The sequence below is a fragment of the Pelophylax lessonae genome (genome assembly GCF_965119305.1).
Source record: "Pelophylax lessonae genome assembly, chromosome: 4".
In the NCBI taxonomy this organism is placed as follows: domain Eukaryota; kingdom Metazoa; phylum Chordata; class Amphibia; order Anura; family Ranidae; genus Pelophylax; species Pelophylax lessonae.
The window spans coordinates 174,784,055-174,811,737 of NC_138771.1; the positions used below are offsets into that span (position 1 = coordinate 174,784,055).

Consider the following 27,683-nt stretch of genomic DNA (forward strand, 5'->3'; position numbering starts at 1 on the left):
TAAATTATTTTCCCAACTGTTGTCCACATTGCCCTTATGCTTTAATTACCTATATTGCACTGGTCCCAATACCACCAAATGCCAGTTTCATAACATCCTTCCCCTGTTTTTAGAAGAGATGGCATTGGGTTTGTTAGGAGTATGAGTTCCTTGTACAAAAACTGTAAGCTGCTAAGCTTCCTTTAGAGTGTTTGTATAACACAGTGGTAAGATAGCAGTGCTTAGCCAACATAAGTGTAAAGTACAGAAATCGTTTGTCTGCTTTTTGGCACGTATCAACACACCTCACTTTACCCCATCTATTGCAGAACAAATGTATTCTATTCAAAAATTCTAGTTAATTATTTTTAAACATTAAAGCCATTGTAAGCCCTTACTTATGCCCATTGAAGTGACTAGCCTCAGGTAATACACAAAATCTACATAAGTTGTACCTGTTTATCTGCTCACCTTTCTTCCCTACAGTCTTCCAAAACACACACCTTACACAGCATCTCAGCAGCAGAAGGCGGGGATCTGACATTACACACACTTTAGAGCTAGAGCACACAGCTCCATAAAGACTGATTGCTGAGAAGTGACACTAGCTAAGGGTATGAGTCATCTGCTGTGTGCTGAAGTGGGGGGGTCTTTCGGAAGGTTGAGATGTCAGCTTAAGCTATCAGAAGTCGTGCAGATAACCAAGAGAGAAGAAATCAGAGAGGGGCCAGACTCTGTGCTTTGAATTCAGGTTAATAAACACCTTGCCATAGAGTGGGATAGGCTTTTATTCATTTTTCATGTCTGAGGTTTACAGAGTATAAAAGTCAGAAGGAAAACATATTGTAGGGGCAAAATAAAAATAACAAAGGTTCCAAATTTCTTTGTACAAGTGTTAAGTACTATATTATATGAAATGCAAAACATTGAGAGGAATTTATTAAAACTGGAACAGCCAAAATCTGGAGCAGATGTGCATAGCAAACAGCTTTTGTCTTTTATTTTTAAGATTAAGTGAACAACCTTAGGATGTAAGATGATTGGTTACCATGCACAGCTGCTCCAGATTCTGTATGCTCCAGTTTTGATAAACGTCCCCCTTTGTATGGCAAATGATACAGGTACAACATGTGCAAGAAACTTGTTTATTAATACATCATTGTTCCAGGCTTGGTTTATTGAAGCAGTTTAATGATCTATAATGTTGGCTTTTTGATCCATATCTCTGGAGCAGCCAAAACAGATCAAGGGTGAATACTGAAGCTGAAAAGGCAATAACATAATGAATGCAAAAATTGTTTCGGGTCTTTGATTTTTCCTGTATCCAAATGGATATCTAAGATGTTGGGAACAAATAAGTCAATAGCCAAGTGTGCAGAAGTTTAGTTTAGATTTTATTTTATTGATTTCTAATTCCACATTTGCCAAAACTCAGCTGGTCCTAAATCTTGCATGCCTTTTTGTCTAATTGTAAAGCAGACATTTGCTAAACAAGCTGGAACCTTTGACCTTTTCTCATCTGTTCTAAACCATTTATTCTTCAAAATATAAAGATCTTTCTTTTGTTTTTTCACCATCTGTGTCCCATTGTGGAGATTTACCTTCACTTCCTGTCCCAAAGCCAAAACAGGAAGTGAGAGGAAATACTTGCAAATTATTGTAATCCCTTGAGGCTCCCCAGGTCACCAGAGCTAGTTTCCCCCATTCAAAGATTTCCTCTCTATGACTTTTCTGGGAGCTACTCAAAATTTGGAATTTTCTTTTACTTTCCATGATAATTATGATTAGGGTGAATCCCCCTAATGAAGACACAGACAGCAATCAAAACATGATAGGTGTTGTAATCAATGTCCACTCTATCCAGAACTAAAAAAAAAAAGTTTTGCCTTTAGTTATACTTTAAGTATGCTCCCAGCAAATTCAGAGTTTCTAAAATAACTTCTATGTGTATCATGGAAACTGTACATTTTAAACCTTTTTTTTTCTTTTCTTTTGTCGTCCTTATAGTTGTTTTTGACATATACAGAGACAGTGAGGTAAGTGAAATATTTCTCCTTGAACCTGATGTATAAAAAAAACTCAGCAGCTGTGTAAATGTGTTTGTTATACCAAAAATATTCATTAATTATTGTTATTGTTAGTGTTTTTGTACTTGTATATTTAAAATGTAGCACATAGCACTTATATTGCTACTTTGTACAGCAACATCATTGGCAGAAAATTCAACAAGGAAAATATATATTATCACAAATTTAAATGCAAGCCACACAAAACAAAAAAATTAAGTTCCAAGGGGTGGAGCTAAACATGTCGGGGGCGAGGCCTGGCTGAAATCCGGGGTGAGGCTGTCATTTGTCTCACTTAATGCTCATGGGTCTGTTACATGTTGTGCGGCTTATGGATCTTTTCCTTTGACTAAAAAAATCTCCTTTTTTATTGCCATATACTTGTAAGTAGCGTTGCACCGATATCAGTATCTGTGCCGATACTAAGCATTTACACAAATACTTGTACTCGTGCAAATGCTCCAATACTAAAACCGATACCTTTTATGTATTTCCATTGCAACTTGCACTGGCTTCTGTTAATCTGAGTCGCAAGCCGCAGTGAAATTGGAGGTCCAAATCACCATTTTCTGCGACTTTTTAATTGTGCTCAAGTAGCGAGATTTCAAAGGCGTATTAGTGTTACCCAGGGCTCACAGTTCTTCTGAGGCTTTGAAATTGCGCTGAAGAAGTGCAGTTTCAATTCAGGTCTCCAATCAGCTCTACGGTCAGCTGACGGAGTCCCAGGCTGCAGTCTCGGGCTACCCGGTGGGACAGGAGAGCCCCAGAAAACCGTGGAAGGCGGTGGGGGGGGGGATTGTCCCCTCCCACTGCTTGACAAAGCAGTCTAGCGACTAATTATCTGGTAGAATTGCTTTTATCTGAAAGCCGACCGCTGGCTGTAAAAAACAATACCAGAAAGTGTGTGGAAGGCCCACTATTAGATATGTCATTACATATACACACCTTTTTTTTTTTTTTTTGAAAGGCCCCAGAGGCTGCAACACCTAAGCAAGAGGCACCACTAACCAAACACTGCCATGAAGACCAAGGAACTCTCCAAACTAGTAAGGGACAATGTTGTTAAGTACAAGTCAGGTTTAGGTTATAGAAAAATATCCAAATCTTTGATGATCCCCAGGAGCACCATCAAATCTATCATAACCAAATGGAAAGAACATGGCACAACAGCAAACCTGCCAAGAGATGGCCGCCCACCAAAACTCATGGATCGGGCAAGGAGGGCATTAATCAGAGAGATAGTACAGAGACCTAAGGTGACCATGGAGGATCTGCAGGGTTCCACAGCAGAGACTGGAGTATCTGTACATAGGATGACAATAAGCCGTACGCTCCATAGAGTTGGGCTTTATGGCAGGGTGGCCAGAAGAAAGCCATTGCTTTCAGCAAAAAACAAAATGGCGCGTTTGAGTTTGCAAAAAGGCATGTGGGAGACTCCCAAAATGTATGGAGGAAGGTGCTCTGGTCTGATGAGAATAAAATTTTACTTTTCGGCCATCAAAGAAAACGCTATGTCTGTCGCAAACCCAACACATCACATCACCCAAAGAATACCATCCCCACAGTGAAACATGGTGGTGGCAGTATCATGCTGTGGGGATGTTTTTCAGCAACCGGGACTGGGAAACTGGTCAGAGCTGAGGGAAAGCTGGATGGTGCTAAATACAGGGATATTCTTGAGCAAAACCTGTACCACTCTGTGCGTGATTTGAGGCTAGGATGGAGGTTCACCTTCCAGCAGGACAATGACCCCAAATACACTGCTAAAGCAACACTTGAGTGGTTTAAGGGGAAACATGTAAATGTGTTGGAATGGCCTAGTCAAAGCCCAGACCTCAATCCAGTAGAAAATCTGTGGTCAGACTTAAAGATTGCTGTTCACAAGAGCAAACCATTCTACTTGAAGGAGCTGGAGCAGTTTTGCAAGGAGGAATGGGCTAAAATCCCAGTGGTAAGATGTGGCAAGCTCAAAGCGACTTATACAAAGCGACTTGGAGCTGTGATTGCCGCAAAAGGTGGCTGTACAAAGAATTTACTTTAGGGGGGGTGTATAGTTATGCACATTGACTTTTTCTGTTATTTTGTCCTATGTGTTTGCTTCACAATAAAAAAAAATCATCTTCAAAGTTATGGGCATGTTTTGTAAATTAAATGATGCAAATCCTCAAACAATCCATGTTAATTCCAGGTTGTGAGGCAACAAAACACGAATAATGCCAAGGGGGTGAATACTTTTGCAAGGCACTGTAAGTGATATAAGAGACCCACTTTAAAAGGAGACTCAGGTCAGCCTCGTCTTTGGCTCTAGCGTCTAGTGGCAATATTGAGGACTTATCCCAATTCACCCTGAGACCTGGAAATGTTGCAAATTTGTTTAGAATGGTCAGTGCTGTTCAGAGGAACTGTCCATGATCTCTAGGGAATAGGAGCAAGTCGTCTGCGTAAAGTGCAAGGCACTCCCGTATGGTACCCACTGGAATTTACCCCACTCCTTGTAAAGATCTAAGGGCAATTGCAAGGGGTTGCATTTTCAATTCGAATAGAAAGGGAGAGAGCAGGCACCCTTGCCTAGTGTCCCTACTAGGGATGTAACGATATCAAAATCTCACGGTACGATACAATTTCGATATTGACCTCACGGTACGATATTTATTGCGATATTGTGGAAAAGCTCATGGTATTGTTAAATAGCTCATGATAGTGTTTGTGATGATAATAGCGAAAAAATACCGACATTTATTCTGCTTTTGCCAGTCAACAGGCAATTTATTGTTGTATTTATGGATCCATGACAACCTAAAACACTGATCACATAGTGCTTTTAAAGTGCAAGTTGTAGTCAGGAACATCAATATTCTGTATAGTAATATTTGGTTGCATAACTGATTCTTCTGTGCAATGTTCAAGTTAAGAAGCAGCTAGAACAATTGTAAACAAACAATAGGCAATTCCCTTTAAGTGCAAACAAAGATCAAGTTAAGTCAGGTTTAAATGTGCAAGGCAAATAAAGGCAGCCTTTTAAAACTGGTATTTAGGAACATAACTTAAACTTAAATAAAATAGTCAGTCAAAAAGCCTTTAAAAAAAACACTGACCTATCATTTAGCTTATGTTCACGTTTTTCATCAGAAAGATCAAAATATCTACATTGCAAGAAAAAAAAAAAAAAAAACCAGTAAAAAAAATCCTTAAACTCTGGTCTATGTAGTTAACAATGATTTGTTCCCGCGGGACTGTGTTTATTCATCTTGCTTTTTGACGGACACCTGTCCTTTTAATATTGTAACCCAACCACGACGATATCGAGACACAACCACGACGATATCGAGACGACCACGACGATACGATATCGCGATATCTTCGATATCGTTACATCTAAGAATAGGGGAGACGGAGAGGCCAAGCTGAATCGCCACATGAGCATTACTATAAAGCCAACTAATCCATCTCTGAAGAAGGGGCCCAAATCCCATAAGTTCTAGCACCCTGTGCATATATCGCCAATCTACTGAATCAAAAGCTTTTTCGATGTCTATAGATACTATAACACTTGTGTGTGATTCCCCAGCAGGAAGTTGCAGGTGAATGAAAAGCCTCCTTAGATTAGTTTCAGTGGATTTCCCTGGCATAAAGCCCGTCTGAATAATGTTGGCCAACGAAGGGCAGACGCATTGATAGTACTTTGGTCAGGATTTTTAGATCCATGTTCAATAATGTGTGGGATCCTTACTTGGCTTAGGGAGAAGAATAATGTACGCTTCCATCATGCAAGTTTGGAGAGTTTAATGCTCCAGACAATGGGCCAATAAAGTACTAATTCTAGGGGCCACCCGTTCTGCATATGTTTTGTAGAAGTCTGCTGGGAAGCTGTCTGGTTCCGGTGCCTTGTGTGAGGGAAAGGCAAATATAGCTGTCTCTATCTCCCATGGCCTGATCCGAGCATCCAAGGAGTCCCTCTCCACGTCTCTTAAGACCAGGAGGGAGAGACAGACCCCCAGCAGAGAATCCAAAACCCCTTGCTTTTAGAGAATGATGTCGGCATTGCCAGAGTGTCGGCAGTCCCAATACCGAATGCAGTGTACAATTAGCCGGATGCACAGCACAAAGAGATGGATAGATTCAGGAGTAGAGACAGAAATACGTCCTGCCTTGATCACATCCGGTCACGCCCCTGGCGACCATCTATTTACCTCAGAAATGTCCTCACCTCCTTTTGAGTCTCAGACTTTTCATCAACTCCCTTTGATGATCTTTTGGACCCTTGGGGGTCAGTATTGACCACTTTGGGAACCCTGTCCTAAATGTTGCTAATGCTAGGTAAGAACATACACTATATTACCAAAAGTTCTGGGCCCCCTGCCTTTACACGCACATGAACTTCAGTGGCATCCCAGTCTTAGTCTATAGGGTTCAATATTGAGTTTGCCCATCCCTTGCAGCTATAACAGCTTCAACTCTTCTGGGAAGGCTGTACACAAGGTTTAGGGGTTTGTCTGTGGGAATGTTTGACAGTTCTTTCAGAAGCGCGTTTCTGAGGTCAGGCACTAATGTTGGACGAGAAGGCCTGGCTTGCAGTCTCCACTTTAATTTATCCCACAGGTGTTCTATCTGGTTGAGGTCAGGACTCTGTGCAGGCAAATCAAGTTCCTCCACCCCAAACTCGTTCATCCATGTCTTTATGGACCTTGTTTGTGCACTGCTGCGCAATCATGTTAGAACAGGAAGGGCCATTCCAAAACTGCTCCCACAAAGTTGGGAGCATGAAATTGTCCAAAATGTCTTGATATTCTGACACCTTAAGAATTCCCTTCACTGGAACCAAGGGGCCAAGCCCAACCCCTGAAAAACAACCCCACACCATAATTCCCCTCCACCAAATGATTTGGACCAATGCACAAAGTAAGGTCCATAAAGACATGGATGAGCAACTTTGGGGTGGGGGAACTTGACTGGCCTGCACAGAGTCCTGACCTCAACCTGATAGAACACCTTTAGGATGAATTACAGTGGAGACTGCGAGCCAGGCCTCCTCGTCCACATCAGTGCCTGACCTCACAAATGTGCTTCTGGAGGAATGGTCAAACATTCCCATAGACATATTCCTAAACCTTGTGGACAGCCTTTTTAGACAAGTTGAAGCGGTTATAAATGTAAAGAGCCGGCCAACTCAATTAGGCCTATAGTGGCTTATTTGTAAATCGGTATCATTTCTCTAAAGCCTCTCTCAACACTGCTAGCTCCAGTCACAGGCACTGACCTGACTCTGGGCATGGTCACTACCCCTCTTGTAAAGACATTAATTGTAAAGCTGCACACAAGTTAAGATGTGACAGAGACTCTTAAACCATGCTCCTGTGACATATTTCACCCATATTGGGATAAAATTATGTTTTATCCAGCACTAAAACTCACTCACTCAGAGTATAATGCCCCAAGCCGCTGGAAATACCTTACCTCCTGGACAAAAACTACAGTTTTTGCCGTTTTAGGATTATAGCACTGTTTTTTGGTTGAATACTTACATTTTCTGGGTCTACAATGGCTTGCCATTTACTGAATGTTAGCTGGATCTACAATGGCTTGCCATTTACTGAATGTTAGCAAACGGTGATGGGGGCTTCTTTTTTTTTTTTTTTTTGGGTGCTTAGTTACAGTGACAGTATTTTCAGTAATAATTGGTCCTCCATCATGCCCCCCTCTGTCTCAGGGTCAGTTTCAGGCAGCATGTCAGGGCAGTCAGCATCCTGTACCTGCCGTAGTTCAGCCTGGGGACACACAGCAGCCGATGAGGTAGAGGCAGATTCAACAGGATTATGGAGCTCAGACAGCTTTTTAGGGTAAAGGAGAATGTCCCCAGCATTGTCCTTACCCGGAGGGCGAGGGGTCTTGGGCTTAGTCCCAGGATCTTTAGGCTTGTCCGGCCAGCGCACGGAGCGCTGTGTGGATGCTTGGCCGGCGCCATCTTGGAGGGCCGCGCTGTCTTCCCCAGTCTTCTTACCATGGGTCATGGCAGCTCCCGATCGGAGCATAGGAGGTGTCAGGCGGGTCAGGAGAGCTTCCGGAGCAGGGATCGAGTGATCGCAGATGTCCGGCCGGGGAAAGGATCGCTTCACAGGATCAAGTGCGGGAGCTCCATGAGATGGATCCTCTCACATGCCGCGCTAGGCCACGCCCCCATTTTCAGTAATAATTACTTTTACATTTGTGTTCACACACAAAGAAATAATTATCATTTATTGAGCTTTAATTATCCTAATATGACCCTAACTGCAAACTTGTTTCCTCAGCCTTCACATGTACCTAACCTCTCAAATTAATCAATCTCAGCCAAAATCTATAACATCAGTAAATAATTTTATGGTAATAGTTGTGGTAAAATTACTACCACGTTGAATATGTAATTCAGTAAAGCCTTTCTGCCTATTCACAATTATCAGTTTCTTAAAATATTTGCTACAGTCTTCATTATTTGGGCATAGTGCTTTATCTAATGGTGATAACGTTACCTCTTTCTGTATTGGGGAGCATTGGTTACATCTAGAGCTGAAACAACTAATCGATTATTCGACAACTAATCAATTATCAAAATATTTGTCAACTATTTTTGTAATCAATTAATCGCTCAGCCGATTAGTTGTCCTGCATTCAGAATGCATTATTTGTTTACATATCAGAAAATACAGTGCAGCTCAGTACACCATCCTTACATGTATGTAGATGGCAGAGAACTTGTAAATGTCTGAGGAGCAATGGCTCATGGGAAATGTAGTCCTGGGCAAGAGAAGGAACCAAGTGATTCTAAAGGCAGAGGTTTTTTTTACCTTGCTATAGGGACACTCTATACAGTACTATACTTTGCTGCTTCCTATACGGGCACTTTGAAGGCAGGAGGGGCCAGACTCTGTCTCAGAGTGGATTGAATATCCAAATATATAACTGGATATTTATATTTACCACTGCATATAGATATTCAAGAATATTAACTAAATTATACATCAACCTTTTTTTTTTTTTTTTTTTTTTTTTTGAGGTTTTTATCCGATTAGTCGATTAATAGGCCAACTAATCTATTATGAAAATAATCGTTAGTTGCAGCCCTAGTTACATCTCTGCAACATATTATCTGGCACAACTGACTCTTTTATTTTGTTAGTTAAAGCTATGCTTTTAAGATTACAGCTTTTGATTTGTCCTCTGTAGTGTTACTTCTCTTACCTTTTAGAGGTTATAAATTGATTGATTACATTCTCCTTTGAGTTCATACACCTCCTGAATTTATAACATTTAATATCACAATATATTTTTAGTTCATTATTTGTTAACTTGATATCTTTTTTTCCCTCTCTTATTTTACTGCATTCTTGATATTTCATTTATACAATTTCAGTACTCTCAACCTTTACAGAGTTAAAGGTTATATGATACAATTTGTTGGATAGAATGATAAAAATCACATAGGAGACTGACATTAGACATGATATGAGCCTTGTGTAAAAGAGCCTATTATAAATGTGTCATATTTTTTTTTTAACATAGAAGGAATTGTTTAGGAATTAACCATTGTCTTATTATATCTATTGTTCACTGCAATGCTAAATATGCTTTTTAAAGTTCCCTGTTTTGCGTTTGTTTTCTATAAAGTCTTTCTTATTCTACTGCAGCAGTAGTAGTTGCACTTCTGTTGCTGCTTTCTGTGTATGTACTGTTTAACAAACTATTTTCATAATCTAAAGGGATCCATGTTTTCAGGGGAAAGTTTGGTTAATTGATTTTAACCCATTTGGAGAAGTAACAGACTCATTGCTGTTCAGCTGGGAGGAATTTACCAACGGAGCAAATCCAGGAGATGAAGAAAATGTTTATCAAGTAAGCAAATAGTAGGGTGGTTTAAAGACACCAGAGAATAGATTGTGTCGTAAATGTTTACTTCTCTTAGTAATATGCCATATTTCAACCTTCTGTAAAAAAAAATAAAAATAAAAACAAAGCAGCCTTCTGTAGAAACAAAAATATTAACTCCAGCCAATACTTTTCTTAGTTTTGGGTAGAATCTCTGTCAGGTTTTTCTGCTATTTGCATCCTTGTGAGGGAGATTGCCTCCCACTTTCTATCCAGGTGACAGATGTCAGACTGAATAGATTGAGAAACGAAATCACATCTATGGCCATGGTGCAAAACTCGTAGGTTGTAACCCCAAGTGGAAGCCGAGTAGTCAAATTAGCAGTAAAGGCTGTTCCATCACATACCAATATTTATCATGGGCATATCCAGTAGACAAGCAGAGCCATTCATGCCCGTGATATAATAATTGAGTGGAGCTTTGGAGCTTGGCAGTGTCTCCACAAGGGGCATCCCACAACCTGATATGCTTACATTGCATACATTCTCTAGCCATTTCTTGCTTCTCCACAGCTAGTGAGAGTACCTGGCAATTGCTAGATCTGTATACTTTCAGGTCACTAGGAGAGAGTGATGTCATTTGACATAGGCTATTTTTAGCTGCAGAGGAGAAAGGAGATGTTAGGGCGCACAGGTAAGGTATTTGGGTAGGTTGGGGAATGTCATGTTTAATAACCAAAAGCCAAACGATATTGGCTTAAGGTTGAGCTAGTCCCTAACCACTTGAATATTAGCCTGTATATACCCCTTGTTGTTCTCTATACTTAACCACTTTACCACCGGAGGATTTTGCTGTCTTACGTCCAGGCCACTTTTTGCGATTCGGCGCTGTGGGACTTTAACTGACAATTGCGCGGTCATGCGACGCCATACCCAAACGAAATGTACGTCCTTTTTTTCCCATAAACAGAGCTTTCTTTTGGTGGTATTTGATCACCTGTACGAATTTTTACTTTTTGCGCTATAAACAAAGAGCGTTTATTTTGAAAAAATAACAATATTTTCACATTTTTTTTATATGAAATCCCCCCAAAAAAATGTAAAAATCACAATTTTTTAAAATTTTTGGCCAATTTTGTTTTCTGCCACCTATGTTTGGTAAAAAAAAATCACAATAAGCATATTTTGATTGGTTTGCGCAAAAGTTATTGCGTTTACTAAGGGAAAGATTTCTGTCATTTTTGGTGTTTTTTTTTTAACGCGTAATGGTGGCGATCTGCGATTTTTTTTTTTTTGCGGGACTGCGACATTGCGGCGGACAGATCGGACCCTTGACTGACATTTTTGACACTTTTGGGGTTACCAGTGACATTACTACAGTAATCAGTGCTATATATATGCACTGTTACTGTAAAAATGACACTGGCAGGGAAGGGGTTAATTTTATTGGAGAGGGAGGGGTTAATGTATGCCTGGTGCTTACTAACGTGTGGGGGGGAAGGTGACTGAGTGACACAGGGACAGATCGCATATGTTCAGCTATGCTGAACACTGCGATCTGTCACTCCCTGTGTCTTAGGAGATCTGCCCGCTCTGTTTACACAAGCGGGCGGATCTCCAAACTAGATACCCCGACGATCGGGGAAGAGCAGCGGCGATCGCCGCCGCTCCTCCCCTGGCCCGACTCCCGCTGTGACTGAACACTCCCACAAGGGGCGGAGTCCAGCGACGTAGGTCTACGTCGCTGGACGATAACGAGCCACATTGGTGCAGTAGCAGCAATGTGAGCGGAGGTCAAGTGGTTAATGATAATGTGTAAATATTTATTATACAAAACATCAGTAGCTTTTAGCAGTGTCTGCCCAGCTCAAATTTAAGCCATTATGGCTTTTTTACATACTCTGGCCTGAGGTGAGGATAAAGACCGTAGACAATATCTGAAGCTTCTCAATGTATACCAGCCTAATGAAAAGGCAATCATGAAAAAAGACAACAAATGCCAGAAAATTAACAGGCATTGTGTTAATATATTGCAAACAACAAACACAAAGAAAGGGCGCACCAGCCTAGCGTATTATCCTGAGTAAGGCTTTATTTATAACAAATTAAAAGGTGTCTACTCACAAACAAGTGATGTAAACCAGCATAGCGGATTCAAATGATGGAGTCCATAGTTATAGAGTCCACAGTCTTTGTTGAAATGACAGCTAACGCGTTTCAAGGCTTTGCCTCTTCCTCAGAGCCTGTTTGTGAGTAGACACCTTTTAATTTGTTCTAAATAAAGCCTTACTGAGGATAATGCGCTAGGCTGGTGCACCCTTTCTTTGTGTTTTGTTTGCAGTACTATGTCCACCACCCTGGTCGTAGAGGGCAGCAAGGCCTAGCCATTGGGGATGCCAAGTATGAGTCCCGTGATAGGAGTAGTCTGGGAGCCTTGTTTCTGAACGCAGGAGTAAGGTGCTAAGCATTGCAAATTTCCTTTTGGATTGTGTTAATATATACCAGTGTGACTACAGGTTGTTACAAATATTTAAATTGGTAAAAGACTGCAGCTCTCAGTATAATAATATGTGATTAAGAAGGTATTGTATTTTAAGGCACATATTACAGTTTGGTTTCCAGACTTGCAAGCAAAATGTTAATGTCACTTTGAATTTTCAGACATTTTAACACAGCCAATAATAGAGGAAATCCATTAAAATAGACTGTGAGATGAATGTATGATTGTTAAAATTGTTAATAGTCACAAAGATGGAGAATTAAATTTCTTGCTAACCATAATATTTCCAATGCTCTATTTAGGCTTGTGGCTCATTTGGCTTTTACGATGGATATACCTCAGATGCCTTTTTACCATGCACACACATGCCAGTAAGGACAGTGCCTTTTATACACAGCACTATATGATTTATAAAACATGGATATTTGTAATTTGCACTTAAACTGTGATCACCTTGTGCATCCCTTTCCTGTGGTGGGCATAGCATACTGTAATGCTGTACATACTCAAGCACTGAAGCCATTACATTCAAAATGCTGTAAATATTGGGTAATCCCCAACCCTGGACCCAGATATCAGTTGTGTACAGGCTCTATTTTTTCATTATTATTAAATGGCTCACTTGTAATGCTAGCAGGCTCTATATGACTACAGGTAACACATCAGAATAATATATGACATTAAATGAAGGCATATTTTCCAGGATCATCCTATATTCCGCTATACAACAAGTGAAGTCACAGTGCAGCCTAGTCCTTATTTGAGTTATCGTTTGCCAAAGGATTTTGTTGATCTTTCTACGGGAGAGGATGCTCACAAACTCATTGATTTTCTTAAACTGGTGAGTAATAATTTATTTGGATTTCCTGTTCCTTCTCTAGCGGGATGGTACAATGCCTCATGTTTTTTTATTTTTTAACTGCTTTGGATTTTTATAGATTTTATTTTGCAACATCGTGTTTTCATATTTTAATTTCATGGTAGATATGGAAAAAAAGAACTGTAATTGATAGCCTAGCAAAATCTTGTGTTATATCGCTGACTTACATAATGAATAGATGAACATGGGCTAAGGTTGATGGATGTAGTTGCAAACCTAAGTGTTACGTGAGTGGCAAAATGTTAAAAAGCTGCTGTTTATAAACAGTGCTGTTAGACAGGTGGTTAAGTGGCTTTTCACATGGGCTGAAAACTGACAGGCAGACTTGATGAGAAACTCTATGCAACACAATGGACAGACGGATGTAAGCAGACTTGGGTTTGTTTACACCCACCTACTTTCAAGTCCATCCAGGCCTTGAAAGAAAAACAGAAAAGACTATGTCATTTGGATCAGAGGTAGCCTGATGTAAACTGACAGTGGAGACTGTTTACATTCGGATGCCTATAAAGCTATCACGGGTCTGGCCGTGTCTGCCAGAGACAAACTGAACGGGCACGGATGTTGAAAAACTGTCCGCTGTCCTGTTCAGATCTGATCTATACATCCCCTGCTGATCAGAGAAGACACTATTCCACGTGAAAGGACCCTAAAGCCACTGAAAGTACTGAAAAATAGGTATTGATGTGTCAAAAATGAACTTCATTTCTAATTTCTGTTGTGGGCAGGCAAACCCCACAAAATTTTGTACACTAGTTGGCTTTTCCTTCTCAAACTTCCAACTGATCTGGTCTCTTTTCAAAAACATAAACAACACAAAATGGCCTTATTTTGCACTTAAAATATAACTAAAGGCACAACTTTTTTAGTTTTAAATAAGAGTGAAGAAGGTTTGGAACACCTGTTAGTTTTTTACTGTTAATTTTCCTATTGCTACCTCTGCCCCCATTGGGGAGACCCATCCTTTTTATTTGTTCTGTTAACCATTATCATTGAAGGTAAAAGAAAATCCCAAATTTTGGGTAGTCCCCAGAAATGTAATAATGGGGAAATTATTGACACTAGTTCTGGTAACCTTGGGGGGTCCTAAGGAATTGTTGTTTTGGCTATGGGACAGGAAGTGAAGGTAAATATCCCCAGTGGTACACCGATGTAAAAAAAAAAACAGGGATTATACCCTTCCCTTACTCTATCCGAAATGAAAATAAAGTTTTGCCTATTGTTCTACTTTTTTTTTTAACAGATATAGGAAAATCTTTCACTGGTATATTTAAAAGACTAAGGGCTCTTTCACACGGGCGATCCGATTTTTAGGCGGATCTGATTGGATCCTCCATGCAGCTCTATGGGGCAGCGGATGTCAGCGGAGACACCTCCGCTGAAACCCGCTGCCATCCGTATCCGATCCTGTCCGTGAATCCGGACGGACGGAAACCCTATTTTTCCATCCGTCCAGGGATCGGATCGGATGAGAGCGGACAGGCGGTCCGCTCTCATCCGATCCCCCATAGAGAGCAGCGGGAGCTGTTACACCTCCCTCTCCGCACTGCAAGCGGAGATGGAGCTGTCTTCCGCCGGCTCAGCGGGGATCGGTGGATCGATCCCCGCTGAGCAGCACGGATCCGCCTATGGAGGCGGACCATGTGAAAGAGCCCTAAAAAAGAGCTTGAAAGTACATTGTTATGGTTTACGTACGTTACGTTTTTCTTTCTATATAATAGTTTCTAACATTTTTTTTGATTTTCTTATAAACGTATAAATCACCAATTTGATTTATATTTCTGCAGCTTACGCAAATAGAAATCCACATAGTGGATTGATACTAATATAGCATAATGTGAAGATTAAATGAACTGGCCCCATAAAGTGGAATAATCAAGTTTAATTGTTCAATACTGTGAGGGATTATTGTACAATGAGTAAGTACCTACATATGGATAATTAGATAGTTAAATAACAGATATTGTAACTATATAAAAAAAGGAAAATGAACGTAGGCTCAGTGCATAATACTGATTTCTCTTTCATTCATCGATGAACACAGCGCTCCATAAATCATAATTACTGGGTTATATTGCCTTCTCCAGGAAGAACAAAAAACACCTGGCTACGCCCATGGGCCATCCTCCGCGTGGTATATAACCCCCCTCTCTGCTCTAGGTAATCAGTTTTATTCTGTCTAGTTAGGAGTAAGGACCTAGGCTCCTGGCTGGGATCTCTGGTCCTAACAATTTTTTTTCTCCTTCCTTGCATCTTTTTTGTTTTTCTCTCTCTCTCTGCAATCAACTGTCGGGCTTGGCGATGAGCTGGATAATTTAGATCCAGTGGTCCCCCCAGCCCAGCCAGCAAGCGTGTGCAGATCGCAGCTACGCACTAGGTCGGTCGCAACATAGCGTTACAGACAGAGGCTGGCCCCACGACTGGGCTTTGGAGTCACAGCGGTCCTTTGGCCAACTGCTCCCCTACTTTGGTGGTGAGGCTTCTGCCTGGAGCGTTACCCGCATAAAAGGGTAAGTACAGTTTCCCTTCTCCCCTTTTGGCTTTTTTTTTGGGGTGGACGCGGGTAACCTCAGGGGACGGTCGGACCTGCCTGCATGTTGCCTCTTCCCATCCTTAAAAATCCCTCAGCGAGCTGGGCTTCCCCCACTCCCTTTCCCCCTTGTCTGGACCTGGAGTCTAGTGGGGGTCCCAGGGCAGAGAATGCAGTGGAGACCCCTGGAGTCTCGCCCGCTATCCCCACTCTGTAGGGTCCTGGGATAGTGTGCATCCTGCCCTGGTAGTCTGGAGGGGTCCCAGTATAAGAGACCCCTAGGTACATGCGCTACTGTTTGGAGTGTGAATATATAGCAGGGGGGTCCCAGTGCAGAGACCGGTGCGCAGCGGAGTCTCCCCTAACGTGTGTCCTACTTTCTGGGGGGTCCCCTTGCAGAGGGTGCAGTATTGCAGAGGGTGCAGTGAAGATCCTGTCAGCATGCTTCAGTGTTTGTAGCTGATGGTGGCCATTTTCCCTTAGTCTTAGTCCATCCATCCCACATGAGATACTTTTTTCAGCATGACCTGAAGCAACACAGGAAAGGATAGAGGTACTCTCTGTAAACTTTGCATACTATGTAGATAGTGTCCATCAACTTCCCAGCATCTGCCCAGGATTCTGTTGGTTTCGTTTTCAGAAACCTTTTCCAGGACTCCCAGTGTACCATACACTGTACCCCAGTATCTATCACCCCGCCATTATCTCCATCTTTGTGCAGGTTGGTGACATAATTTATCACACTGGGGAGAACCTGAAGAATTATTTACTTTTATCTCCCTTCTTGGATTATTCAGATGCGTTCTATTATTTATTTATCATCACCCTATATGTACTGATCACCTGAACAGCTGCTGTTCCACTCATTCCACCTGATTATTTGGTTTACCCTGGGACATTGTTGCAAGGAGTTATTTGTATGTTACATACCTCCAGCTCGAGCCTCCAGGGGTTTGGCCCTTTCATCTTTTCCCTACAGACTTACTTCCTTAATAAATCACAATACGGCGATATGCCGTGGGAAATCTTTGATAGTGCTATTTAACACCTGGCGTCCGAACAATATTTGCCACCTTTACTTTTCAACATTTGTGTTGTTATGTAGATGGCTGTTACCACTTTGTCCATTCTGCACCTTATGACAATATTACTGAACTTGATAAGGTGAACCACACCGTTTTTCATTAATACCAGCACTTGTTTTGATACATTCACAAGAATAAATATATTTTATTGGTTTTTATCCCTCTGTGTCTTTACTAGTTCATCCCAATAAGGCTCTCTTTTCATCTGGTCTCTTCCAGAACAGCTTTTTTTAGAGCCAGGGGATGGCCACCTACACTTTGGTAACCTTTGGGGTATTGTTATAAACCTACCCAGTTAGACCTACCTTCAGTTTTTTTTTTCTAAACGAGAGAGGCAGGTAGCAGCGCGGGGGCAGGAAGAGGCAGCTGACAGGGAGCAGAAGGAGTCAGACTTTATTGTGGGTGGAGGAGCACATATAGTAATTTTTTTAAGCAAATTAATTAACTTTTTTTTTCCCACACAGGTTTTTCTGTTTTTTTTAACTGTACTGCAGCATTGTGGCATGGAGGAGGGGTCCTAAGTAAAGTAAATAATTCATTCTTTAAGATACCCTGTCATGGGGGGGTGGGGGGGCGCGCCCCTGGGGGCTTATTTCCTGGGCCTCTCTCTGATGATGGAATGATAGAGCGGTCAACATACTTTTTTTTTTTTTAGTTTTGAGTGCATGTACATTCCACACCTGTTCTGCATATTGCTGGCTGCTCTGCTCAAGCCCCAGCTGCTTGCTGCTGCAGCTGCCCATAGCCTTCCCTGGTGGAGGGATCATCCTCCACTCAGCTCCACACTCAGTATCTGAGAGTGCCTGGGTGAATATAAAGATATACTGCACATTACTATGGTGATATAACACACAGGCAGGCGCTCTATCATGGCTGGCTCTGTCACAGTGTGTCACATGACATGGCTGTTGGGTGCTGATTTTGTTAACTTATTGGTCATACGCTAACAAGCTCAGCATCCAACAGCCATGTCATGTGACACACTGTGACAGAGCCAGCCATGATAGAGCGCCTGCCTGTGTGTTACCATAATGCTGATGATCTTAAACTGCGCTGTGTGTTAACATAAGGCTTTTTTCGCATGGGGAGGAAACCGCTTATTCAGCGGGGGATCTGTATGCTGATGCCCCGCTGAGCAGCATGGGCAGATTACAGGTCCTTGTCCACTCAGCTTAGGCAGAGTGGACATGGACACAGCCCACTCTGCTCTAAGGGTGGCTGATGTAAACATACCAGCAGTCTGTTTACACACAACTGCCCTCCAATCCGATCCGTTCGATGGAGGGGAACGAATCCTTTTCCCTTTTGTTTAGCGGATTGGAGGTAGATGGATGTAAATGGACACAAGCCCGTTTACATCCATCGCTCTATAGAAGTGAATAGAGGGTTAGATCAGGTCTGCCTATAGATATTAAAGAGGTCTGTTCTCACCTGAAAACAATATTAATTTTGAATGGTCAAATTTATAACAGCCTGGAGAAAGATACATTTTACTTGAAGACAAACCTGAAGGGGGCCCCATCAGGTAGTTTGTACGGGGCCCCATGATTTCTATCAGCAGCCCTGCTGGCAGCTACTGAGTCCTTTCGGAGGTCAGACTTGCTTTTTGTGTTTACGGACGGACCAAGAAAAGGGCTGGCCACTTCTTCGGCTACCATCTCCAGATGGATCAGACAGACAATGACTCGGGCCTTTTCCATCAAAGGTCAGGTTCCACCTTTCCCTGTCACAGCGCATTCTACTCAGGCGCTAAGTACTTCTTGGGCCTTTGGTCATCAGACATCAATATCGCAAGTTTGCAAGGCAGCCACTTGGTCGTCCGTGCATACCTTCACAAAATTCTATAAGGTAGATACTTTGGCATCTGCGGGTGCTTCTTTTGGCCGCAACGTTTTGCATACTGCTGTTTAACCACTTACCGACCGCCGTCGGTATATGTACTGCGATGTCCGCCGGCCACTCGCGATCTCCCGCTGGAGAGGGAGAAAGGCAGACGGCTGATGTAAACACAGCCGTCTGTCATTCTCCCTGGTGTAACTGCAGAGACTATACGATCCTGCTATGTAGGATCGTATGTCTCTGTGGTTACATCACAGGCCACGCCCCTAGGGATACATTTAACCCACTGTTTACCAATAAAGTTAACCCCTTCCCTGCCAGTGTCATTTTTACAGTAACAGTGCATATGTATAACACTGATTACTGTAGTAATGTCACTGGTACCCCCAAAAGTGTCAAAAATGTCAGTCAAGGGTCCGATCTGTCCGCCGCAATGTCGCAGTCCCGCAAAAAAATTGCAGATCGCCGCCATCACTAGTTAACAAAAAAACAATAAAAATTACATAAATCTTTCCCGTAGTTAGTAAACGCAATAACTTTTGCGCAAACCAATCAAAATATGCTTATTGCGATTTTTTTTCACCAAAAATATGTAGCAGAAAACAAATTGGCCTAAAATGTTAAATTTCGATTTTTACATTTTTTTGGGGGAATTTCATATAAAAAAATGTGAAAAATATTGTTATTTTTTCAAAATTGTCGCTCTTTTTTTGTTTATAGCGCAAAAAATAAAAATCGCACAGGTGATCAAATACCACCAAAAGAAAGCTCTGTTTGTGCAAAAAAAAAGGACATCAATTTCATTTGGGTACAGCGTTGCATGACCGCGCAATTGTCCGTTAAAATCGCGCAGTTCCGAATCACAAAATAGGCCCTGGTCTTTGAGCAGCCAAATCCTCCGGGGCTTAAGTGGTTAAGAGAGGCTGTTCCCTTTTGAGGGGTGTTTTTCTTTAAACCTTTATTTTTCAGACTGAGCTCCTCTGACATGGTTAAGGCTCCTGTGTCCTGGTTAGGGCTCTTATGTTTAGCCTTGGGTTATTTTCCCCACCCCTCATTTTCCTTTTGGCACTGCTTTTGGATGTCCCAGTAGTTATGATTTATGGAGCGCTGTGTCCGTCGATGAACGAAAGATAAAATGGGATTTTTGTACTTAGTGTAAAATCCATTTCTCTAAGTTCATCTATGGACACAGCACCCACCCCTCAAAGGAGTTCTGATACTTCTAATACTGCTTGCTACTAAACTGATTACCTACAGCAGAGAGGGGGTTATATACCAGCTGAGTACGGCCCATGAGCATTTGCAGGTGTTTTTTGTTTAGCCTAGTCCTACTCCTGGAGGAGGCAATAGAACCCAGTAGTTATGATTTATGGAGCGCTGCGTCCGTCGATGAAACTCGAGAAAATGGATTTTACGGTAAGTACAAAAATCTAATTTTTTCAAGCACTAAATATAAAGCTGCCATATGTACAAGATTTATACCTTATGCATAGCTAGCCATTTAATAAAAGCAAAGTCTATATGTTATATGACTTCATCTGCACTTTTATGCCTTGGGAATTACTCCATATGAGCGGAGGCCTTATAGACATTTATACTGCTAGCCCTGTTCTGTTTATGAGGCCATTGTAAAAATAAATGGCTCTCGTGTCAGTGATTTATGAATGGCTAAGTCCCTCAAAGGCAGCAGTGTTTAATGTGAATTTTTCTGTTTCCCTTTTCAAAATGCTAGTGACTTATTTACTTTGCAGCTTTAGGAGCAAAATGCAGTTCTCTTAAAGTGCCCTTGTGACTAACTATTGGACTACAAAATGGAAATGGCTGTGTACAGTGGATTAAAACAATTTACCAGCACACCCTTTTTTTTTCAAAATAGTACAGCTGCCTTTAGTATTAATGCAGTCTATCTTCACCTAGTAGTCAAGTGGAAGCCTTTACTGCCAGTTGTTGTGCTAGCACCAGCGCTCCTAGACACTTGCTGTTATGTAAGCAAGTTACCACCACCCCCTACATAGCAGTGCTACTCTAACAAAACATGCAGGAGAAGACCATGTAGAAGCTTAGAACAAGTACAGCGTGTCTTTCAGGCAGAATCAAAGAGTGAGCAATTAAGTGCATTTCTCCAAACTTTCTGATCTGCAAACATGGTACTCTTTTTAGCACAAATCAATAGACTAAACCCAAAAGTGCTGTCTTAATTATACGTTACAGGACACAGACTCCTTAAAGCAAAGACCACTGGCTTATGCAGCTGCCTTCAGTTGATTGGACACTGGCAAACAAAGCTGTAAGGACAGCCCTATATAACCCTTTAATCCCCAGCAAGCCTACATTTTGCTAGTGTCCTTAGGTGAACCGATGTCTTCTCTTTGCTAAGACAAGCAAGCTCCTTTTTTGATTTTTTTGCCTCATTTTCCCTTAAGATATTCTTCTAGCAAGATTCCTTTGCTGGCACTGCATTACTATTTCTTAGGGCACTGTATCCAGGTTTTGGCTCTCAACTAGGCATGCAGTCCAACATGATCAGTCACCTGCAGGGGGCTTATTGCTTCCAGCTTTTTGGTCCATCTGCCGGTGGAACTATCCCTGAAGACCTCTTGGGAGAGGGTATGCCCACCAGGAGGGGGAAAATCTGGATATGGTTTGGTTCCCCGAATTCCCCTTGGATGCACGAGGGAAACCACAGTAATTGGTGGTAAGTTCCCTGAGTGTACTGTCGCTCCAGTCCCTGAATAGATAAAATGCAGAGCTCTGGCTACGGCATATTAAATGTCAGGCGGATTTTCTCAGTTGTCGTCATCATCTAGAATTGTCTCTTTACCTGGGAAAGTTTGAAGCTCCTGGCTTCCAGCAAAGGGGGCCCTGCACCCCCAAGATTTATCCCTGCACCCTTTGTCATGCCTTTTTGGATCTTCTTTTTTTTTTTTTTTCGGATTTGTCTTTCTGGAGTTACTCTTTAGGACGTTTCCTATGAAAGTTACCCTATATCTTTAAGGAATCCAAAAGAAAAAAAAAAAGATCCAAAAAGGGATGACAGAGGGTGCAGGGATAAATCTTGGGGTGCAGATCTCTATGTGAGAGATGCCGGTTAAGATTGATGGCACATGCCGTGGGATCCCAGCTGACCAGATATCCTCATGAACAATAGGAGTCCAGCGGTGTGGATCCTTTTTATCCCACTCCTCGGGTTTCTGCTTTTCACCTGCATTTAATTCTGACGGATCTTGTGCTTTCTGAGCCCATTTGCTGTACCTCCACTCCAGGGATCAGCCTGACATTCAGAGATCTATATAACCCTGGACATGTGAGTACCCAATTGTCAAACTAGCTTTTGGTCTCGCAACTTATGGCAATTGCCCTGTAGAGGAGGCGGCTCCAGTCATCCATCCATCCATCCCTGCTGAGGATATAGTTTTTAATACAGGCAATTGCATATGACTGCCATCCAGACAGACGCTCAGATCCATCCTCCATCAAGGGAATGATCATTTATTGTCACATTTATGGTAATTCATACTTGATTAGATTACTGGTAATGAGACAGGCGTGGATGTCTTCGGTGTGTCTGTACAGCTGATGCACAACTTACACCACTGAGATTACCTGCAGCTTGCCGGAGCGTGATCAGCTTAGTTGAATTTTGTCTGTTCTTATATATTTTCTGTAACTATTTGGTACTCGTATGTCTTGGGAATAGATGCATTTCAATGGCAACGTTGTCATTTTACCCTTTATGTGTAGTCTGCTTATGTTATGTTTTTTGATGTGTGGTAATTTTTTTTATTTTTGCAACAAAAAAGCATTTTTGAATATACCAAAATTTGCCATGTCCCCTTCCTCCTAAATAGAACTCCTTTTGCTGGTGCTCTCCCCGTTTCCTTTTCAGTTTGAATTGTGTTCTGGAGTTTGAAGGGGTGGGCACCACAAATATGGTGTGTCGGTCATTCTTAACTTTACTGGAGTGATAATTTTTTCAGTAAATTGATCAGGAGGTACCGTTTATTTTTTCCTGTTTTATGTACATTTGGCTTTGAGTACCATCAAGGGTCAAATCTCATCCTTAGCAGTACTTTTTCAGAAGCCATTAGCTTCTCACTGCTTAGTGATGGCCTTCATACAGGGGTCACTCACATTATTCCTATTTTCGTTATCCGGTGACTCTGGGATCTTAATTTAGTTCTGTTGTTTCTTCAGAAACTGCCCTTTGAACCCATTAGAGATATTCCTCTATTTATCCTTACTCACAAAGTTGCCTTCTTTGTCACCATCACCACTACTGCAGAGAGAGTTTTGCAGTTGGCAGCCCTAACTTGTAAATAACTCTTTCAAAGTCTAGGTTGTTTCTGAGACCCAGGGCCATTTTACTTCACATAGTTTCTTTCTTTTAGCTTAAATAGGACATTGTTTTGCCACCCCAGACACAGACAGAGCCTGCACTGCTCTATAGGCTGTTGGGTGTAAACAGACTCCACTGTCTTTTTACACCCGACTACCTCCAATCTGATCCACCAACACAGAGGAGAACAGATTTACTTCCATTTGTTTTTAGTGAACCAGATCAGATTGGAGGTAGTTGGGTGTAAAGGGACTTGTTTTACGGTAAATGGACTGACCAATCAGGTCCGCCTGAAAAACCGACAGGTGGACCTTAATCGGAGTGGTCTGGTGAAAGGGGCCTTACTCTCAGTTACAGCTCTCTTTTGACAGTCTGACCCTCTCTTGTTCCTGAAGGTTCTGTAAAGGACAACTTGCTTCTCATTCCACTGTTGCAAGGTGGATTTGTCAGCTCATCCTTCAAGCTATTGGTCTCAAGGTCAAAGGTTTCCCTTTTCCCAATGAAAGAGCACTCCACAAGACCAGTTAGTGCTTCAGGGGATGGGAAGTCCCCTAATTTCCTAGAAATGTCCTATTACTTACTGTTGTGTCTCTGGAACCCCAATGGGACACAATATAAAATAACCTGATAATAGTTTATCCCTTTACTACTCTATTTAAAATGTAAAAAAAACAATTCTGGTTGAACTTATACTTTTAAGTCTTACAGGCAGCAGCTAATATTAATCTCTAAGTGTCTACTAGTTAGAGAAAAGTGCATTTTTTTTTTTTAGTCTCACCAAAAGTTTTTTCCCATAGATTTTACCCTCTTTGGGTCATTTTCATTTATTCTTTGCCAGCGTATGCCTTTCTATCACTGCCCTGCCTTAAACTGAAGACAGTGACCATACATGGGTGGGTATATTGTAAGGAGAAGTTTAGCTTGTTTAGTGTCATATCTCTTGTAGAGAGGGCTTATACCTTCAGGCATCCACCAGTTAATTTTAAGGTGAGTACAAGCAAATCTTCCTTTTTACAAACATTAGAAATTATGCAGCAGTTTCTGGAGTACGTTTACACTTTTAACAATTTGTTTATCCTAGTTTATCACCTGCACTGTCAGAAAATCACCCATCCACACTAAAGTATTAAAGGAACAAGCATGAAATCAGAACAAAGCTTTCCAACTTCATGTAAAGGAAAGGACAGCACCCCTTTGCTACAAAACTTTAATGCTTCATAGTAGGGATGCATCGAAATGAAAATTCTGGGCCGAAACCGAAAATGCAGGATGCCCTTGGCCGAAAACCGAAAATGACTTTTTCCCACAAATGAGATAGAGAGAGAGAGAGAGAATAGTTGATAATTTATATGTGGCACATTGATATCCAGAAAAAACAAGTCACCAGTGACTTGAGAGAACATGCTGGGACTTGTAGTCCTGCAGCTATGAGAAACTGATGTTGAATGCTATACTGTTTCTATAATCACATCATCCCTAATATTAAAGTCATTTAACAGGAAATTATAAAATGAAGCTAATTACACCAATGAGCATACTTGTCACTGATATGATAACCCAGCAGAGAAATGAGTCTCCTATAGGCAGACAGACAGACATCCTTTATCAGTATGGAAGGGAGAGAGAGAGACAGAGACCCCTGCATTAAGCTATTTCTGGGAAGTCAGGAAGGAGAGGTGTCGTGTCGTTTTTTTTTTTTTTTGTACAGATCTCTTCTTATTGAACTGTATGGGACATGCAAATGAAATGCATAATTATGATGCAGGTGTTTACATAAAAGCAAGGGAATTGTTTCAGTGATAAACATGTGTGCGGGGCTTACTGTGAGCTCATCAGTGCAGCAATGGCTTAGGCTGTGTGGAAGTGCACAGAGTATCTTTCCCATGGTCTCCCGGATAGTGGTGTTCATTAGCATCAAAGGTTCTGCAAATGGCACTTTGAAAGGCACCACTAACATTAATTGGTAAACAGGATTTTGAAGTGACTAGTGATCTGTTAGACAGAAATGAATATGTCTTATTATTAGAATGTGTCACCTGACATCAAATTTACAGCACCCATTCCTGGTTTTTGTCTGACTATTCTGCTAAAAAAAACAGTTCTGATCATTTTCTTTTGTGTGCGCTGCTTGAGCAAACCCAATATTTTTCTTGTGCTGGGTATATGTGAATGAGGCAGTGCATGCACTGGCAACTCTCCTGATCTAACAGCAGGTGGCATGGCTTTTTTTTGTCCTAAGAAAGGAATTAGAGACTTGGGATGCAGCTGTCCCATATCTAGCTCTGCTCCTAAACCCCATCAGAGTGGGGGAACTGTCTCCCAGAACACAATGTGGGTGCAGCCTCTTCCCTTACATTCCCAGGAGCACCCTCAGCCCACTAACTTTCACTGCTAAACCTTAGGACCACAGCAATAGTTCTGTTAAAATACTTTACAGCACCCATAGCCAATGCTTATTGCTGAGAGAGAGATAACATTCCTCCTCCCTCGGCAGCACACAGCACCAGAGCACATGAGAGAGAGAGAGAGAGAGAGATATCATATTACCCTCCTCGGGAACACTGAGCACACAGCACCAGAGCACATGAGAGAGAGAGAGATAACTTTCCTCCTCCCTCGGCAGCACACAGCACCAGAGCACATGAGAGAAAGATAGATATTACCCTGCTCGGCAGCACTGCGCACATGAAGGAGGAGGTGGGTGGATCCATTCTGCAATAGGCACGGGGGAGGACGAGGATCCTCCTCTGCTGTGCAATGTGCATGCTGGGTTTTCTCCTCGGAAGTCACTGGACGGAGGAACAGAGCAGTCAGTGGAGATACTCGTCTGACAGGGAAGTGAATGGCTCACTTCTTACTACTATTTGCAGCCATACATTTTCGGCATCTTTAACCCCTTTTCGGCCGAAATGGTATGGTCCCATTTTCGGCCGAAAATTTCGGTGGCCGAAATTTCGGTGCACCACTACTTCATAGTGTCCCACTGAGCTTCAAAGTTAACCTGTCCCTTGGATTTCAGACATTTCCTTCCTGCATATGTATTTACTGTGCTAACTAGCCCATATAGTTGTACTAGAAAAGGCATTACCTATAATCTCACTAACATGATTGGACAAGACTCCGCTTTTGTCATTATTCAGTGTTGTAGCCTAATCTTTCTTTAGACCTTGGTGAAAGAGAACCATAGCTTCAGGGAAAACTGAAGACTACATTTAAATATACTGTAAATATATTCAAAGCTCAACTTTGGGAACAGTAATGGTCTTCCACTGCAAGGGAGGGCTTTTAGTTTTCCCTTCAGAGTTCATGCGGAGTTCCTACGCTGTGCATGTATAGATGGGGTGACATGGGGTGATTAGACTTAGAGTGGTAGATGGGTTTTAGTAAGTCAGTCCAAACTTCAGTTTAAGAGCAGCCCACATTTATTAGGCAAAAGCAGAGTTCCAACACAAAGTTTAGTTCAAATTGGTTGCCCACGCAGGGGTTCTTCAACAACTATCAGCATAAGAAAATGCTAGCCCACCTGGCTACACTTCAGCAGCACCACTGCTATTACATAGTTACATAGTAGGTGAGGTTGAATAAAGACAACAGTCCATCCAGTTCATCCCGTGTAGGTGTGTGTGGCCGTAATCATCTCACATACCCCTGAATGTTCTGATCCTTGAGATGTACATCTAATAGTCTTTTGAAAGCCACCATACTACCCACAGAAACCACCTCTTGTGGTAGAGAGAATTCCACAATCTTGTAGCCCTAACAGTAAAGAACCCCCCCACGTTGCCTGAGGTTAAAACGCTTCTCCTCTAATCGCATTGTATGCCCCCGAGTCCTCATGCAATCCCTTCGACTGAACATCTTTTTTTCTAAGCTGAGATCCCCATTGAGATATTTAAAAATTGCTATCATGTCCTCCCTCAGGCGTCTCTTCTCCAGGGAGAATAAATCAAGTGATTGCAGACGCTCTTCATAATTAAGGTCCTCCAATCCCCTAATTCATTTAGTTGCCCTTCTCTGGACTCTCTCCAGCTCCAACACATCCCTCCTGAGGACTGGCGACCAGAACTGGACAGAATACTCCAGATGCGGTCGGACCAGAGTTTTATAAAGTGGAAGGATTATAGACTTATCTCTGGAATACATCCCTTTCTTTATGCATGCTAATAATCTGCTGGCTTTGGCAGCTGCCGCTTGACATTGCATGCTGTTGCCTAATCTATCATCAACCAAGACTCCCAGATCTTTCTCCATTTTTGATTCCCCCAAGGGTTTCCCTCCTAATGTGTATTGTGTTTTTATGTTTCTAGTCCCCAAGTGCAAAACCTTACACTTCTCCACCTTAAACCTCATTTGCCAAGTCATTGCCCACTCCGTTATTTTGTCCAGGTCATCCTGTAGGATATCTGCTTCATGCTGTGCAGTTATTGCCCTGCCCAAATTTTTGCCCATTAGATCTGGTCCCTCAGACCAACCGCTCTTCAATGCACATAGCCGCTCATTATTACACACAGCTCCTCCTCAATGCACTCAGCTCCCAATGGGAGCCCTGAGCTATCCTACGGTTTGGCTTATAATGGCCCTGCACACCTATGCACTTACACAGGCTGCCGGCATCCCACAAAAGCTGGA

The 27,683-nt window shown here is 41.9% G+C and overlaps 2 protein-coding genes across 4 annotated transcripts in view; one reads left to right on the forward strand and one right to left on the reverse strand.

The window, feature by feature from the left end:
• The window catches only part of UPF2 (UPF2 regulator of nonsense mediated mRNA decay), a gene marked incomplete at its 3' end in the record, with an annotated part of 673,568 nt that overhangs the window by 435,272 nt on the left and 210,613 nt on the right, over positions 1-27,683 (reverse strand). The window lies entirely within an intron of this gene.
• Positions 1-27,683, forward strand: part of CDC123 (cell division cycle 123) — a 131,287-nt gene that overhangs the window by 102,665 nt on the left and 939 nt on the right. For both annotated transcript variants that reach the window (XM_082256970.1, XM_082256971.1), the window contains exons 10-12: positions 1,987-2,015; positions 9,795-9,911; positions 13,088-13,225. In XM_082256970.1, the coding sequence (XP_082113096.1) occupies positions 1,987-2,015; positions 9,795-9,911; positions 13,088-13,225 (284 nt within the window). The remainder of the gene's footprint in view (positions 1-1,986; positions 2,016-9,794; positions 9,912-13,087; positions 13,226-27,683) is intronic.